General features: G+C 40.8%; 1 protein-coding gene across 6 annotated transcripts in view; it reads right to left on the reverse strand.

Moving 5' to 3' along the window:
* Positions 1–14,649, reverse strand: part of ZNF423 (zinc finger protein 423) — a 323,891-nt gene that overhangs the window by 103,485 nt on the left and 205,757 nt on the right. For all 6 annotated transcript variants that reach the window (XM_054048905.1, XM_054048910.1, XM_054048904.1 and 3 more), the window contains one exon: positions 10,188–13,411. In XM_054048905.1, coding sequence (XP_053904880.1) covers positions 10,188–13,411 — 3,224 coding nt within the window. The remainder of the gene's footprint in view (positions 1–10,187; positions 13,412–14,649) is intronic.

The following is a 14,649-nucleotide window of genomic DNA, read 5'->3' on the forward strand; positions in this document are numbered from 1 at the left end:
CGTGGCACGGTACCATAATAATAGGTACACCTGTCTATATGTTTGCAGTGTTGTTGTAGCCGTTTTGGTCCCAGGATATTCGAGAGACAAGGTAGGTGAGGTAATATCAATCACTGGACCAAACTTCTGTTTGATGAGAGAGAAGTTTTTGAGCTTACACAGAATTCTTCTTCAGATCTTGGAAAGGAACTCAGAGCATCACAGCTAAACAAGGACACCCCACACCAGAGAAGTAGATCACATCATGGAACAGGCCATCCAAATAGCCCAAGAGAACCTGCTTCAATACAAGGGGGAAAAAACCTCTGATCATACATCCCTAGTTGTCACCAACCACCCCACACTAGAACCCATATGAGGTATCATCAAAAAATTACAACACATACTCGATGGGGACTACATCTTAAAAGAAATCTTTCCTCAACCCCCCTCTTCTGACCTTCAAAATAACACCCCAACCTTGCCAAGCTCGCCATCAGAAGCAAGCTCCCCACAGACCAGGACCCATCAACTCAAAGTGGCACCAGACCCTGCCAGAACAATAGATGGAGAACCTGCAGACATATCTCCACTGCTACGGTGATCAATATCCCCCACAACACACCTTTTAAAATCCATGGGTCTTTAACTGCCTATTACAACATGTGGTGTACCTCATCCATTGCACTAAATGTCCCAATAACAACTATGTGGGTGAAAGCAGACAATCACTATGCTTTCGAATGAACTCATATAGAAAAATGATAAAAGACAAAAACATCATATCACCCATGGGTGAACTCTTTTCACCAAACTATCACGCCATATCTGACCTCTCAGTACTTGTCCTCAAAGGAAACCTGTACAACACCTTCAAAAGACAAGCCTAGGAGATTAAATTCATAACTTTTGCTAGACAGTAAGAATCATGGTCTTAATAAAGACACTGGATTTATGGCTTACCACAACAACCTGTAGCCCACTAACCCCACTTTTTTGTCTTATGACTGCAGGGATGTTAACAGGACACTTTACCTTGAATGGTCCCTTAGAATATGTGTTTTACTTATTCTAAACAATCAGTTCCACCTTGTATTTAGCTATAACGCTCTGAGTCTCTCTCCCAGACCTGAAAAAGAGCTTTGTGTAGTTCGAAAGCTTTCCTCTTCCACCAAAAGAAGTTGGTTTCATAAAAGATATTACCTCACCCACCTTGTCTCTCTGTTTATATGAATTTTATATACACACAATGCATACTGTACATAATGTGTATGTATGTTGGTACACACACAGGGCCTTACGTGTTGTAAATCATTATGGTTGGTTTAAATGTTGTAACATGAGAGAAAATATCATAATAGGATAAAACAATATGCTGTTGGGTGAAAATTGATTCAACCAGCCAACAGCACCTGTGCAGAGGGAAATCGTTTGGATTGGATATAAACCACCAAGATGACTCAGAAATGTCCCTCCTTCCCTCCTGCCTCTCAGAGTCCAGCCTAAAATGTGGGTTACAAATGGAAAAAAGGTTGGATTTCTGAAGCACTGCTTTCCAGGAGTCCGTCCCAGTGCACGAGCATGAGTACAAACATACACACACACTTACCTACATAAACCAGGTAGACATATATACATGCATGCGTGTACATATACACACTCATACACACAAACAGGTGTCCCTAACTCACAAGTTCACCTTGGAAAACATTGGAGAAATCAAATGGCCACATTCAAAATGTGAAATCTTCCCCTCCTCCAAAAACTTTTAAGTCTGGATCTAGGGTGTTGGTTTAGATCCATCTCTAGTCAAAATGTTTCATCAGTTAATTAACTCATTAGTTAACAGGGACACTGGTTCAGCTCAACTCACTATTCAGACCTTTAAAATTACGTTAACACATTGTATTTATTTATAAAGAATTTTCTTGTGAATTTTAGTGCTTGTGAAAGATGTGTATTGCCAGACTTGGAGACTGTAATTTTGTTTATCCTAGCCCAGGCAGTGAATGCAAACTTCCCCATATCACCCATCCAACATACAAAAATCCCAACTTGGACAGACTGCCTCTTGGAGTGAGAGGGTACATTTCAATCTCCATCTCAGCTGTATCACTAAGAAAAAGTTTATGCTTGAGGGGCTAATGGGCTGCATGTAGCACACCTCTGAATGAGATGAGTTGACTTTCAAGAGCAGGCTTAAATTCCTCATGGGGTCAAGATACTTAATTCCTCTTCTGCCATGGAATAACAGAATGATAAATAATATAATTTATAAATTATAATAATTATAATAATAACAACAACATAAGACTTTTTGGGTGATGGGGTCATGGTTTTCCCCCCACACACACACAAATGGCTATTGTTCCCATGGGTTTTCCAGATTGCTCTCCTTTAATCCTGGAAGTAAAATCCTATTCTATAGGAAGTGAAAACGTTCCTCCATTCAGGTATCTTTACAAGGGAAGAGAGAAAGAAAAAAAATGGGGAAGGACAGGGCCAGCTCCAGCATTTCTGCCGCCCCAAGCAAAAAAAAAGGAAATTAGGAAAAAAAGAAAAAAGCCGCGATCGGTGGCGGCAGTTCAGTGGCAGGTCCTTCGCTCCTAGAGGGAGTGAGGGACCTGCCGCCCCCGAATTGCCGCACATGTCGCCCCTCTCCCTTGGCCGCCCCAAGCACCTACTTGTTAAGCTGGTGCCTGGAGCCGGCCCTGGGGAAGGAACTACACCCCAGAAGAGTGAGTAGGAAAGAGAAAGAACTGAGTGATGAAGCAAAAAACAGGATCTGTTCACCCCATTTTCCAGGTCCCCTCAACTCGTTCCCTTAACATGTTTACTTTAGGTGGGTCATATAGAGCAATGCAAATGAAGATGGCTATTGACCTGAAGTCCTGAGTGTTTGCCACTGTCAATGTTAAACAACTATTGTTCTTTATAGCTATAGCAATAAAGTTATGAGAAATGTGTGCCATAAAGAAGAAATTGCTACATTTTTGAGCGTGGGAAGTTAATTTCTCCAGTATTAAAAATATGCATCCAGACATCATCTGTCTCAAAACTAAACCAACCAGGCATGCCCCTCTGGGTGGAAACATTAGCCACGCTTGTTTTTCCAGCAAATGTGTAAGAAGAGCCTATCAGTAATTATTCACAAATGAAGCCACTTCCTAGAAAAACGGAGACTTGATATACAGTGTTTGTAATGAAAAATGAAAGCATTAATTCTAACGTGACCAAGACAGAACAAAAGGGCTCAAAAAAGGGAAAGCAGCAAGAGTCCTCAGGATGGGCTGTGCTATAGCTGAGCCTACAATACCCATATTAAACAGAAGGAAACATTAAGAAATTCCTAGAAGAGGAAACTTTAGCCTTATTTGTCTCTGAAATAATTCAAGAAGAACTATAAGAATCATAAATACTGCTGAAAGTGGTGATGTTACAAAGTGGTAAGATTCCACAACTAGAGCTTATTTTATGTATCCCTTTTGATGATATTTGGAATGAAATATGCTTGATATGCCTTGAAAACTATTAATGCAGGCCTCAGATGAAGACATTTCCTGAACAGAAAGCAGAAACTTCTATGATTTATGATTTGACACAAATAAAAATAACTTTGTAGGATGCCATGTTTAGATGCCACTGAGACTGGTGCCTTAGAAACACCTGAGAGAGACAGAAAGAGACGATTACATAGATAATACTTCTTTATATGTATTTCAGATACCAAGGGTAGTTGATAAACAAGCAGAGAATGCAGCATTTGACTGCATGGTGTATGTATTTTCTCTAATTTATTTTGATTGGTAGAAAATACCTATCCCAAGATCTCTGAGTGCACCTAACGCTTCCAGCTTCTAGATCCTCATCCAGCTGCCTCCAAGCGACTTTGAAAAAAATCAGTAGAAACATCCACACTGAACACAACAAAAACAGTCCTTGCATACCCTTTCAGAAAGCGAAAGTGTGCCAACCCGAACTATAAACATATACATATAGAAACGGTATATATGGATTCTCTCTTTCCTGCTGTATCTTTTCTTTCTCCCCTCTCTTTTCATCCATCAGCTGTTAATACCTTCTTTTTTTCAAACTATCCTTATATTCATTTGCCCTTGGGGTTTCTACTGCACTTTTAAGTTTCTCCAAGGTCTCTCCCAAAAGCCTTCACTCTCACTTGCTTGATTTAAGCATAACTGGCAGTGTGATTTTTTTTTTGGCACCCAGAGTAGCTTTTATATCTATACAGATCCTTTCCTTTCCACCTTTGTACTAAGGACATCAATACGTTCGGTTGCTTACCAAAATGTGTGTTCCTGTTGTTTTTAATCTAATCTCAGTGTAGTTTCTCTATGACTATATATTTTTCTAACCCTCAACTGTTTGTTTCTGTGTTAAAAAGAAAGATCAATAGAGTGTTTAAAAAAAGAAATGTAGAAGTGATCAAGAATTATAGAGTAATAATTCTTGTCTGGACAGCTGCAGTCTACTCAGCTTGTATTGCATACTTACAAAAGCCTGAATAAAAAATTGCATTTTACCTGTTGTACAGCATGCCAACAAGAGACTGGAGAAGAGAGATTTTCTTCAATCCACTCAGTTTAGCTACCTTAGAACATAAGAACGGCCAAACTGAGTCAGAGTCATGGTCCATCTAGCCCAGTATCCTGTCTTCTGACACTGCACAATGCCGGATGGTTCAGAGGGAATTAACAGGGCAGGGCCATTTTCTGAATTATCTGCTGTTAGCCAGCCACAGCTTCTGGCAGTCAGACATTTAAGGACACTCAGAACATGGCATTGAGTCCCTGATCATTTTGGCTAATAGCCATTGATGGACCTGTCCTCCAGGAACTTATCTAATTATTTTTTGAACCCAGTTATACTTTTCGCCTTCACAGCATCCCATGGCAATGAGCTACACAGGTTGACTGTGTGTTATGTGAAGAAATACTTCCTTGGGTTTGTTTTAAACCTACTGCCAGGGTTCTTGAGTTATGTTAACAGGTACATACACCTACTTTATTCATTATCTCCACACCACTCATGGTTTTATAGACATCTATCATAACCCCACTTCAGTCATCTCTTTTCTAAGATGAATGGTCCCAGTCTTTTCTAATCTCTCCTCATATGGAAGCTGTACCATACCCCTAATAATTTTTGTTGCACTTGTCTGTACTTTTTCCAATTTTAATATATCTTTTTTGGGATAGGACAACCAGAGCTGCATGCAGTATTCATGGTGTGGACATACCATGGATTCATATAGTGGCATTATGACATTTTCTGTCTTCTTATCTAGCGGTTCCTAACATTCTGTTAGCTTTCTTGACTGCCACTGCACATTGAGCAGATGTTTTCAGAGAACTATCCATTATGACTCCAAGATCTCTTTCTTGAGGGGTAACAGCTAATTTAGACACATCATTTTCTACGAATAGTTGGGACTATGATTTCCAGTGTGCATTACTTTGCACTTATCAACACTGAAGTTAATCTGCCATTTTGTCGCCTAGTCACCCACCTTTGTAACTCTTCTCAGTCAGCCTTGAACTTAACTATCTTGAGCAATTTTGTATCATCTGCAAACTTTGCCACCTCTCTATTTCCCACCTTTTCCAGATCATTTATGAATATGGTGAACAGCATAGGTCCCAGTATAGATCCTTGGGGGACCCTGCTATTTACCTTTCTCCACTGTGAAAACTAACCATTATTCCTATCCTTTGTTTCCCATCTTTTCACCAGTTACTGAACCACAAGAGGACCTTCCCTCTCATCCCATGATTGCTTAGCTTGGTTAAGAGCCTTTGGTGAGGGATCCAAAGACTTTCTGATAATCCAAGTATCAGAGGGGTAGCCGTGTTAGTCTGTATCCACAAAAACAACGAGGAGTCCAGTGGCACCTTAAAGACTAACAAATTGATTTGGGCATAAGCTTTCGTGGGTAAAAAACCCTCTCTTCTTCAGGTGCATGAAATGAAAATTACAAATGCAGGCGTAAATATACTGACAGATGAAGAGAAGGGAGTTACCTTACAAGTGGAGAACCAGTGTTGACAGGGCCAATTCAATCAGGGTGGATGTAGTCTACTCACAGTAATTGATGAAGAGGTGTCAATACCAAAAGAAGGAAAATTGCTTTTGTAGTAAGCCAGCCACTCCCAGTCCCTATTCAAGCCCAAATTAATGGTGTTAAATTTGCAAATGAATTGTAGTTCTGCAGTTTCTCTTTGAAGTCTGTTTTTGAAGTTTTTTTGTTGAAGTATGGCTACTTTTAAATCTGTTCTAGAATGTCCAGGGAGGTTGAGGTGTTCTCCTACTGGCTTTTGTATGTTACCATTCCTGATGTCCGATTTGTGTCCATTTATTCTTTTACGTAGAGACCGTCCGGTTTGGCCAATGTACATGGCAGAGGGGCATTGCTAGCACATGATGGCATATATCACATTAGTAGATGTGCAGGTGAATGAGCCCATGATGGTGTGGCTCATGCGGTTGGGTCCTCTGATGGTGTCATTAGAGTAGATATGGGCACAGAATAGGCAACGGGGTTTGTTACAGGGATTGGTTCCTGGGTTAGTGTTTCTGTGGTGTGGTGTGTAGTTGCTTGTGAGTATTTGTTTCAGGTTGGGGGGGCTGTCTGTAAGCGAGGACTGGCCTGCCTCCCAAGGTCTGTGAGAGTGAGGGATCGTTTTCTGGGATAGGTTGTAGATCGTTGATGATGTGCTGGAAAAGTTTTAGCTGGGGGATGTACTTGATGGCCAGTGGTGTTCTGTTATTTTCCTTGTTGGGCCTGTCCTGTAGTAGGTGACTTCTGGGTACCCGTCTCACAATTTCCCCTCTTTTGGTATTGTCATCTCCTCATCAATTATTGGGAGTGGACCACATCCACCCTGATTGAATTGGCCCTGTCAACACTGGTTCTCCATTTGTAAGGTAACTTCCTTCTCTTCATGTGTCAGTATATTTACACCTGCATCTGTAATTTTCACTCCATGCATCTGATGAAGTGGGTTTTTTACAGACGAAAGCTTATGCCCAAAAAAATCTGTTAGTCTTTTAGGTGCCACCGGACTCCTCATTGTTTTTCTGATAATCCAAGTATACAATATTGATTGGAACACCCTTCTCCATGTGCTTCTTGGCCACCTCAAAGAATTCTAATAGATTGGTGAGTCATGATTTCGCTTTACAAAAGCCAGGTTGACTCTTCTCCAACAAATCGTGTTCATCTATGTGTCTGATAATTCTATTCTTTACTATAGTTTCAACCAATTTGCCTGGTTTTGAAATTAGACTTACTGGCCTGCAATTGCCAGGATTGCCTCTGAAGCCTTTTTTTTTTTAAATCAGTGTTACACCAGCTATCCACCAGTCACCTGGTACAGAGGCTGATTGAAGCGATAGGTAATGTAACAGCTAGTAGTTCTGCAATTTCATATCTGAGTTCATTCAGAACTCTTGGGTGAATATCATCTGCTCCTGGTGACTTATTACTGTCTAATTTATCAATTTGGTCCAAAACCTCCTCTATTGACACTTCAATGTGGGAAAGTTCCTCAGGATTTGTCACCTAAAAAAAGTGGCTCAGGTGTGGGAATCTCCCTCACATCCTCTGCAGTGAAGACCGATGCAAAGAATCAATTTAGCTTCTCCACAACAGCGTTGTCTTCCTCGAGTGCTTCTATAGCACCTCGATTGTCTAGTGGCCCCACTGCTTGTTTACGACAAGCAAAGTTAAACAAACTGCTATTCTTAAAATACTACAGAAAGTTATTATTTTCCAAAAAGAGCATAATTCTTTAAAGATCCTTATGCTATAAAAACATTTTAACAGACCCAAACTGCGTGTTTAATCCCCAAAATGAAGCACTGACAGTTACTTAGCCTGCTGATATCACTGTTCAGGTATACTACCCATCAGTAAAGGTAAAATCATGAATTATTCCAAGTAACTGGCGTATACACCATACAGTTTCAGGCATTAGCATATGTGCAGGCCGCAGGCCATAGGCACCTGTTTAAGGTGCTATTTGGTATAGGCACAAATGCTGATTTTTCATTATCTTCTACAAAGGAACTAAAATCTGCCCTCGCGGGATGAAATTCAAAGCATTTACCTTGTTGAAGAACTTAAACTCTCCCCTGAGAGAACAGGTATGGAAGCTCTCACTGAAAAGAGAGAGTTAAAGCAAGAAATTAGAGTAGAAGACGGCAATGTATTCCACTCCTGACAGATGAGGGGAAGAGCATGTAATATTTTAGGCTGTGTGCACAGCCATATGAAAAAGGAATTAGTCCCAAAGAAAAGAATAGGCCTGTTTCAGAGAATTTAGAAGGAAATAAAGAACTGAGAAGTAGAAAGAAGACAGTGACCTACTCAAGAGACTCAGTTGAACTCTCAAGAGACATCACACTGAAGGAAGGGATATTTCCATTCCTTATTTTATTCCTCTGCAGAATTAGATGTATATCACAGCTGGAGGCAGGTCTAGTCACATATTCACTTGACCCAGTGGGAACAATATCCAGTTGTACTAAAGAAGCAAGTAAAACAAAAACAAATTTTCATTGAGATTGAACCTGGGATGCTGACACAATCTACGAAACACTGACAGGATGCACTGTGAACAGCTCTATCCGAGCCCATTCTGTCTGCACTGTCAGGACTTACTTGAGGTCTTCTTGCACTTACTAAACTGCTCGCTCAGTGTACTCTAACAGCACCTTCAAGTCTGTTATTGCCCACTGCATCAAGAGTAATTTGGGGATGCTTTAATTAGCAGACTAACATAAGGTGGAGTCTATGGCTGGGATTTTTCAGCAAGAGCAGGATGCCCAGCTCCCTTAGTAAATACTTTTGAAAATCTCACCCAATTATCTTTAATTCAAAGTGTCAGAGTGGTGTGACTAGTATTCCTGTCACTGCTATTGGTCTGCTGAGAAGAGTTCCCAAATTCATTTCTCATTCCATTTGTTCTTCACAGTGTAAGAAGTAACCTGGCCCAACCATGAACTAAAATTTCAACAAATAATTTTAAGACACCATAAACAGCAGACAAGATAGAATTCATGAGCAGGCTTCTAAAGGCTTGCTTACATACTAAATTAGCCAAAAATCTTAAAAGTAAAGATGTAAGACAGCAGATGAGTTAGTTTTCACAGACTTTTTTTCTCAAGAATCTCACCTGTACACTCTACAAGAATTTTCACATCACATATGAAAACTACTTTCATTAAGGGAAGGAAACAAATCAGTTCCAGATTTCACAAGTTAAATACTGCTGTGCAATATCCTCTGGTGATTCAACAGCTGCTAATAATTATTTGAGTATCAATGTGGCCAGTATGGCATCTGAGCCATAATGATACTGTTTATATTTCTTTTTTGAATTTTTGTAAGGACGTATCTTTCTTACCCATAGGTTTTTACAGGTCGGTCTCTCTCTCTCTCTCTCTCACACACACACACACACACAAAATGAGGAAAGCCCCGCCCCTGCCCCTGCCCCCAGGAAAGCAGGGCTCATATCCATCTCTCAAGGTCATATAGCAAGACAACTAACCTCTTTGAAGCAGTGACTCAAATTTTATGCAAGGCCATGCAAAATTTTGAGGGACTTCCACTAAATCTTTCATTCCAACCTCCTCCTCCTCATATTTGGTGCCTGGTCACATGTTCATCAAAAACCACAAATAAAGTAGACACCTCTGCCAAGAGGCTATATAAAGAAAACAAACCTCTTACCATCCATTCTAATTAACTCATTCCTGGATGTAGTAAACTACTTAGAATTCCTTTCTCCTGGATATTGAAAATATCTTTTTCCATGAAAGTCTCCCGAGTTTCTGCAGATTTGTGAACTCAAGAAATACCTATACTTATGCACAAACCCTGACTTCTTAATGAAACGTTGCTATAGCTCAACTTTCTGCTGAAAACTTCAAGGTAGGCTCGCAGTATGAACCCTGATACCCTGCCATACATAACTAAGAAGTCTACAAAACAGTGTGACACCTATTTTCTGCCTGTGCAGTGCTATGCTTTGTTTATAGCACAGGTCATTCTCAAAAGGTATTTTTTTTACTGTTCATTTTATAAAATTTGAATTTTTAATCCTATTAAATGCTTTGTATAGTTACTCTAGCAGTCTACATTGTGTGCAATAAGAGATGCTAAAGTTCAGCAGTACCACACTTACTCTGGGAATAGGGGATGTCTGGGTACCCTTCCTTTGGCCACTAGTCTCAGGTGTCAGGTCTCGATGATCTAACTGAATGTGGTTCTCTAGGTCTTCAGCACTTTCAAATTTGACACTACACTCTGGGCACCTCAGACTGCCACATGGTCTCTCATTAACTTCCTGGGGAGTCAAGCCTGAAGACTGTCCATTGGTGCCCCGGGTCATACATCCAGCACACAGGCCATATGGCAGGCCATTAACATCCAGTTTCACCAAGTCCTGCTTGTTCCGGAACTCTTTCAAGCACAAAGCACACTTGTAGAGTTTCTGCAAAGCCTGACCATTGGGAGAAGAGGCTGCAGAGTTTCCTGCCAATTTTTGCATATGGAACGTTCCATGAATTTTCAGCTCAAGGGTAGAGGTGACTGTCTGCATACAGACAACACAGCGAAACCCGGTGAGGGAATTTCTGAGATCCGGATGCATCTGGCAGTGCTCAATAAATTCCTCTTCACTCTGCAGTGGCATTTTGCAGATCCTGCATGTTCCTGTATCCAAACTCTTGCTATGAGTGACTTTGTGCTCTGTCAGGGTCAGAAGGGATGGGAAGCGCTCCCCACAAATGGGGCACATGTAGTGCTTAGCTGGACCTCGATGAGTCTGCATATGCTCTCTGAGGCCATTTTCTGAGAAAAAGGTCCTTGAGCAGATGTTACACTTGTGGCTACCTTTGATGAATTCTGCTTTCTTCCTAGAACAATCGTCCTCCCCAGGTCTGATGTTATGATCTCTCAAACGATGGTTTTGCAAAAGGACTTCCATAGTATAGGCAGCCCCACAAATATCACAACCATACATTGGCTCAGAAGCATCTACATCATCTTCACTAGCCTCATGACTGTTTGAAGTATCCGGATTCTTCATCAACATGTTCTGGAGATCTGCAGCTTCTGTCTTCTTATTCGTTGGGGTCATGCCATTAGCTGTACCATTCTCAGCCCCAGCATCAAAGACACAATGTTTCTCCCGCAAATGTTTTTCCAGCAAGATGATAGCGTGGAAAGCTTTGCTGCAGAACTTACAGTTGTACTTTTTACTGTGGGTTGTGATGTGGCACTGCAGTTCTACTTCAGTGCTGAAGGTCTCTCCGCAGAAGATGCATTTATGTGATTTTGTTGGATTGCCCAAATGGCTATGCTTTACATGGATCTGAAGGTCCACCTCCTTTCTAAAATCCCAATTACAGGCTGTACAACGATACATCTTCTTTTCATTGCTATGCTTGACTGCCAGATGCACTTGGATAGATACCTTGGAATCAAAAACCTCTTGGCAAAGGGTGCAGTGATACAACACAAAAGTATGCATGTCCAGCAAATGCTTCTGCAAATCATCCACTGAAGAAAACTGTTTGTCACAGCTCTCACATACATAATGGGTAGATGTTGTCATGTAGTGTACTGTGAGGTGCTGCAGGAGAGATTCCTGAGAATCAAAGTCTTCTTTACACTGAGGGCAAGACTGTTTCCTTAAAAGCAACTCCAAATGCAACTTTAAATGAGTTTGAAAACTTTCAAAATTAGAGAACTTTAGATCACACTGATTACATGGGTATTCACCATTAGAAACTGAATTTAAGTTAGCAGAAAGCCGCTGCCTTTTAGGGGAAGAGACTTCAACATCAGAAGAAACTGGACTCTGCTCTGCTTTTGACTTCTTATTGTGTGCTAGAGGAATGTTCTTGTGGTTTTCTTTAATGTGCTTTGTAAGCTTCAGGATGGAGCCAAAAATGGGGGAGTTTGTGCAATAAGGGCAAGAATAAACTTCCATAAAAGACTGTGTTGGCTGAACGACAGGGGAATCCAATTTTGAGTTTCCTACGTTGCAGTGAGTTTGCTGAATATGCTCAGTCAAGGATGCTTCCGTCAGAAAGCCCATGGAGCACTGGTTACAGAAGAAGGCATTGTTACCATCTTGAGGGGTAGCACTTGGTCCACAGTGAGTGATGCGGATGTGCTCCTGTAGGCTATTGATATCTGCAAACATCTCAGGGCAATAGTTACAGTGAAAGGCAGAAATGTTGTTAAACTGCATCATGGGATATGCATGGTTTTTGTGCACCTTTCTGACATGTTCGTTCAAGTTGTACAGCGTAGGCATGGAATCAAGGCAGATCTGGCATGTGTGGCTTTGTTGAGGTTTGTCTGCATGAATGGTCTTCAAATGGATCTCCAGGACAGCCAGGCTGTTGAAGTCACGCTTGGAGCAGTAAGGGCAGCTGTAGGTGACTTTAGACCAGTTCTGGCCTTCCTCTCTTTCTGCTGATCTGATCTTCTTTTGTCCTCTCAACGGTTTTAAAGTGGAATCCGGAGTGGAGCCTCGTTCCACCGATGCGCTTGAATCAGGTGTTGCACTGCTCATTGACGCCACACTCCCCAAGACTGGGTCAGGGCTGACACTATGGTTGCTGGAATCAGGTTGTCTGTGGCTATCCAAGTGGCAATAGACTTCTTCCACTGAAGAAAACTGCTCGGGGCACATAGGGCACTTGTGTTTTTTGTTGGCATGGGCTTGATGAATGTGGGAAAGCAGTGAGTTTTCATCTGCAAATACTTCAGGACAATGAATACACTGCAGATCTGCCTTCTCGGAAAGCTGTGGGTGGCGTGTCATTACGTGCTTCTCCAAATCTTCTGTCTGACTGAATGTCTCTTCACAGTAATCACACATAAAATCATCCTTCTTCACCTCTTTCTCAGTCTTTGCCATATGTTCCTTGTTCTTTTTATGAGCTTGCATGTGACTCTGCAATGAGCTGGTGGAGGAAAACCCACGCTTACAGACAGTACACTTGAATGGCTTGCTCGAACTGTGGGTTTTCAGGTGAATTTTGAGGTGGTCGCTGCGAGAGAATGCTGCCTCACATTCATGGCAATGGTACTTTTTATCCCCCGTGTGAAGCTTTATGTGGCGATCCCTACTTCTCTTATGCTTAAAAAGCCGGCTACAGTAGGTACATTTGAAAGGTAGTTTGTCACTGTGGATCTGCTCGTGCCTTTTAAGGTAGCTCAGGCGAATGAAGGACTTATCACAAAACTGACAGGGATATGGAAGGCCAGTCCCCCCTTCCTCCTCCCCGATGCCGAGATCACACCCATCTCCTATCATCTGAGTGGGTGATGCAACATCTTTGCTGGAGGGAGATGAAGCCACCCAGGAGAGTTGTGGGTCGTCATCACCATCTGTAATGGGAAAGCAGAAAGGAGATTAAAAACAATTCCCAGTGCATCTGTGAAATAAGGACAAAGCCTCTCAACAACACTATGGGCTTCTGCTACTACAGTAAAAAAATCAGCGGCTGAACAACAAAAAAAAAGACATAAATGTCTCTTGAATTTTAAAGGATGTTTGAGAAAGAGGAAAAGAAGCACATATTGTTATGTAATTTATGAATATGCAAATATATAGCATTAATATAAAGCCTTTTTCTTTAGCAGGCTTAACTACTCACTGTACTGTAAAACAAACAATGAGTAGAGAAAATAAAATGCATTGTGAAGCAAAGAAATGCAAACATGTCAAAGAGCTTCAGTATTAAGTGGTCACCTGTGATTTTGTGGGATTTTTTAAAATGATGCATCAGAATGATTTTAAGTAACATCTCCTTTTAACAAAATATTTTCAGTTCTGATTTGAAATTGAAACAGATTTAAAAGGCTGCACAAAAGCGGTTACATGTAGAAAAAGCAAACAGAATTCGACATCCATGTGAAATAGAAGCAACAGATTTGAGAATACTCAGTTGAATCTGTCAAGAAATTTTGATTGTTACCATATTTGCTGGCTTAGAAAGGTAATGTTGTCCGATTGCAATAAAAAGACTTGCAATACTTGCAAAGACTAATAATAATCTTTGGAGATTTCGAGTGTGTCATCACCAGAAAACCAACTTCAGGAACAAAACAACAGCACAGCCAAGCCTGTAATGACAGAGTGCTCCCACTTCCATGACTCAAAGATGAGGCTTTAGAAAATATTTCATAAATCAGTATTTCCATAAAGAAACACAATGAATAGAAGAATGGTTGTTTTAAGAAAATACATAAAAAGTTAGCATTTTTCATAATTTGAATTATTCATCAGAAAGAGAACAAAATGAGTGCAAATGTAATCATTCCACAGAGAATGCTGAAGATGTCAAGTTAAGTGAAGATGCCACTAGTCTGATATAAAACTGAACCCTGAACGAAGAACAGTGTAAAACTTGTGAGAGTAGAGGAGGGGTCGGTAAAGCACTGAAATGCAAAAAGGAACCATTTCTCCAAACACAAACATTTACCCTCTAAAACATTTAATGATTCTACTTCAGCTATTATTACAACTGAACAAAAAAACCCCTGCAACTATGCATGTAGGCTGCCACCCATACACTTGTCTGCCAACTAAACAGCTTCACCAAATTAAAGCACATGTACAGTAG

This window comes from Malaclemys terrapin, chromosome 14 (assembly GCF_027887155.1).
Source record: "Malaclemys terrapin pileata isolate rMalTer1 chromosome 14, rMalTer1.hap1, whole genome shotgun sequence".
Classification (NCBI taxonomy): Eukaryota; Metazoa; Chordata; order Testudines; family Emydidae; genus Malaclemys; species Malaclemys terrapin.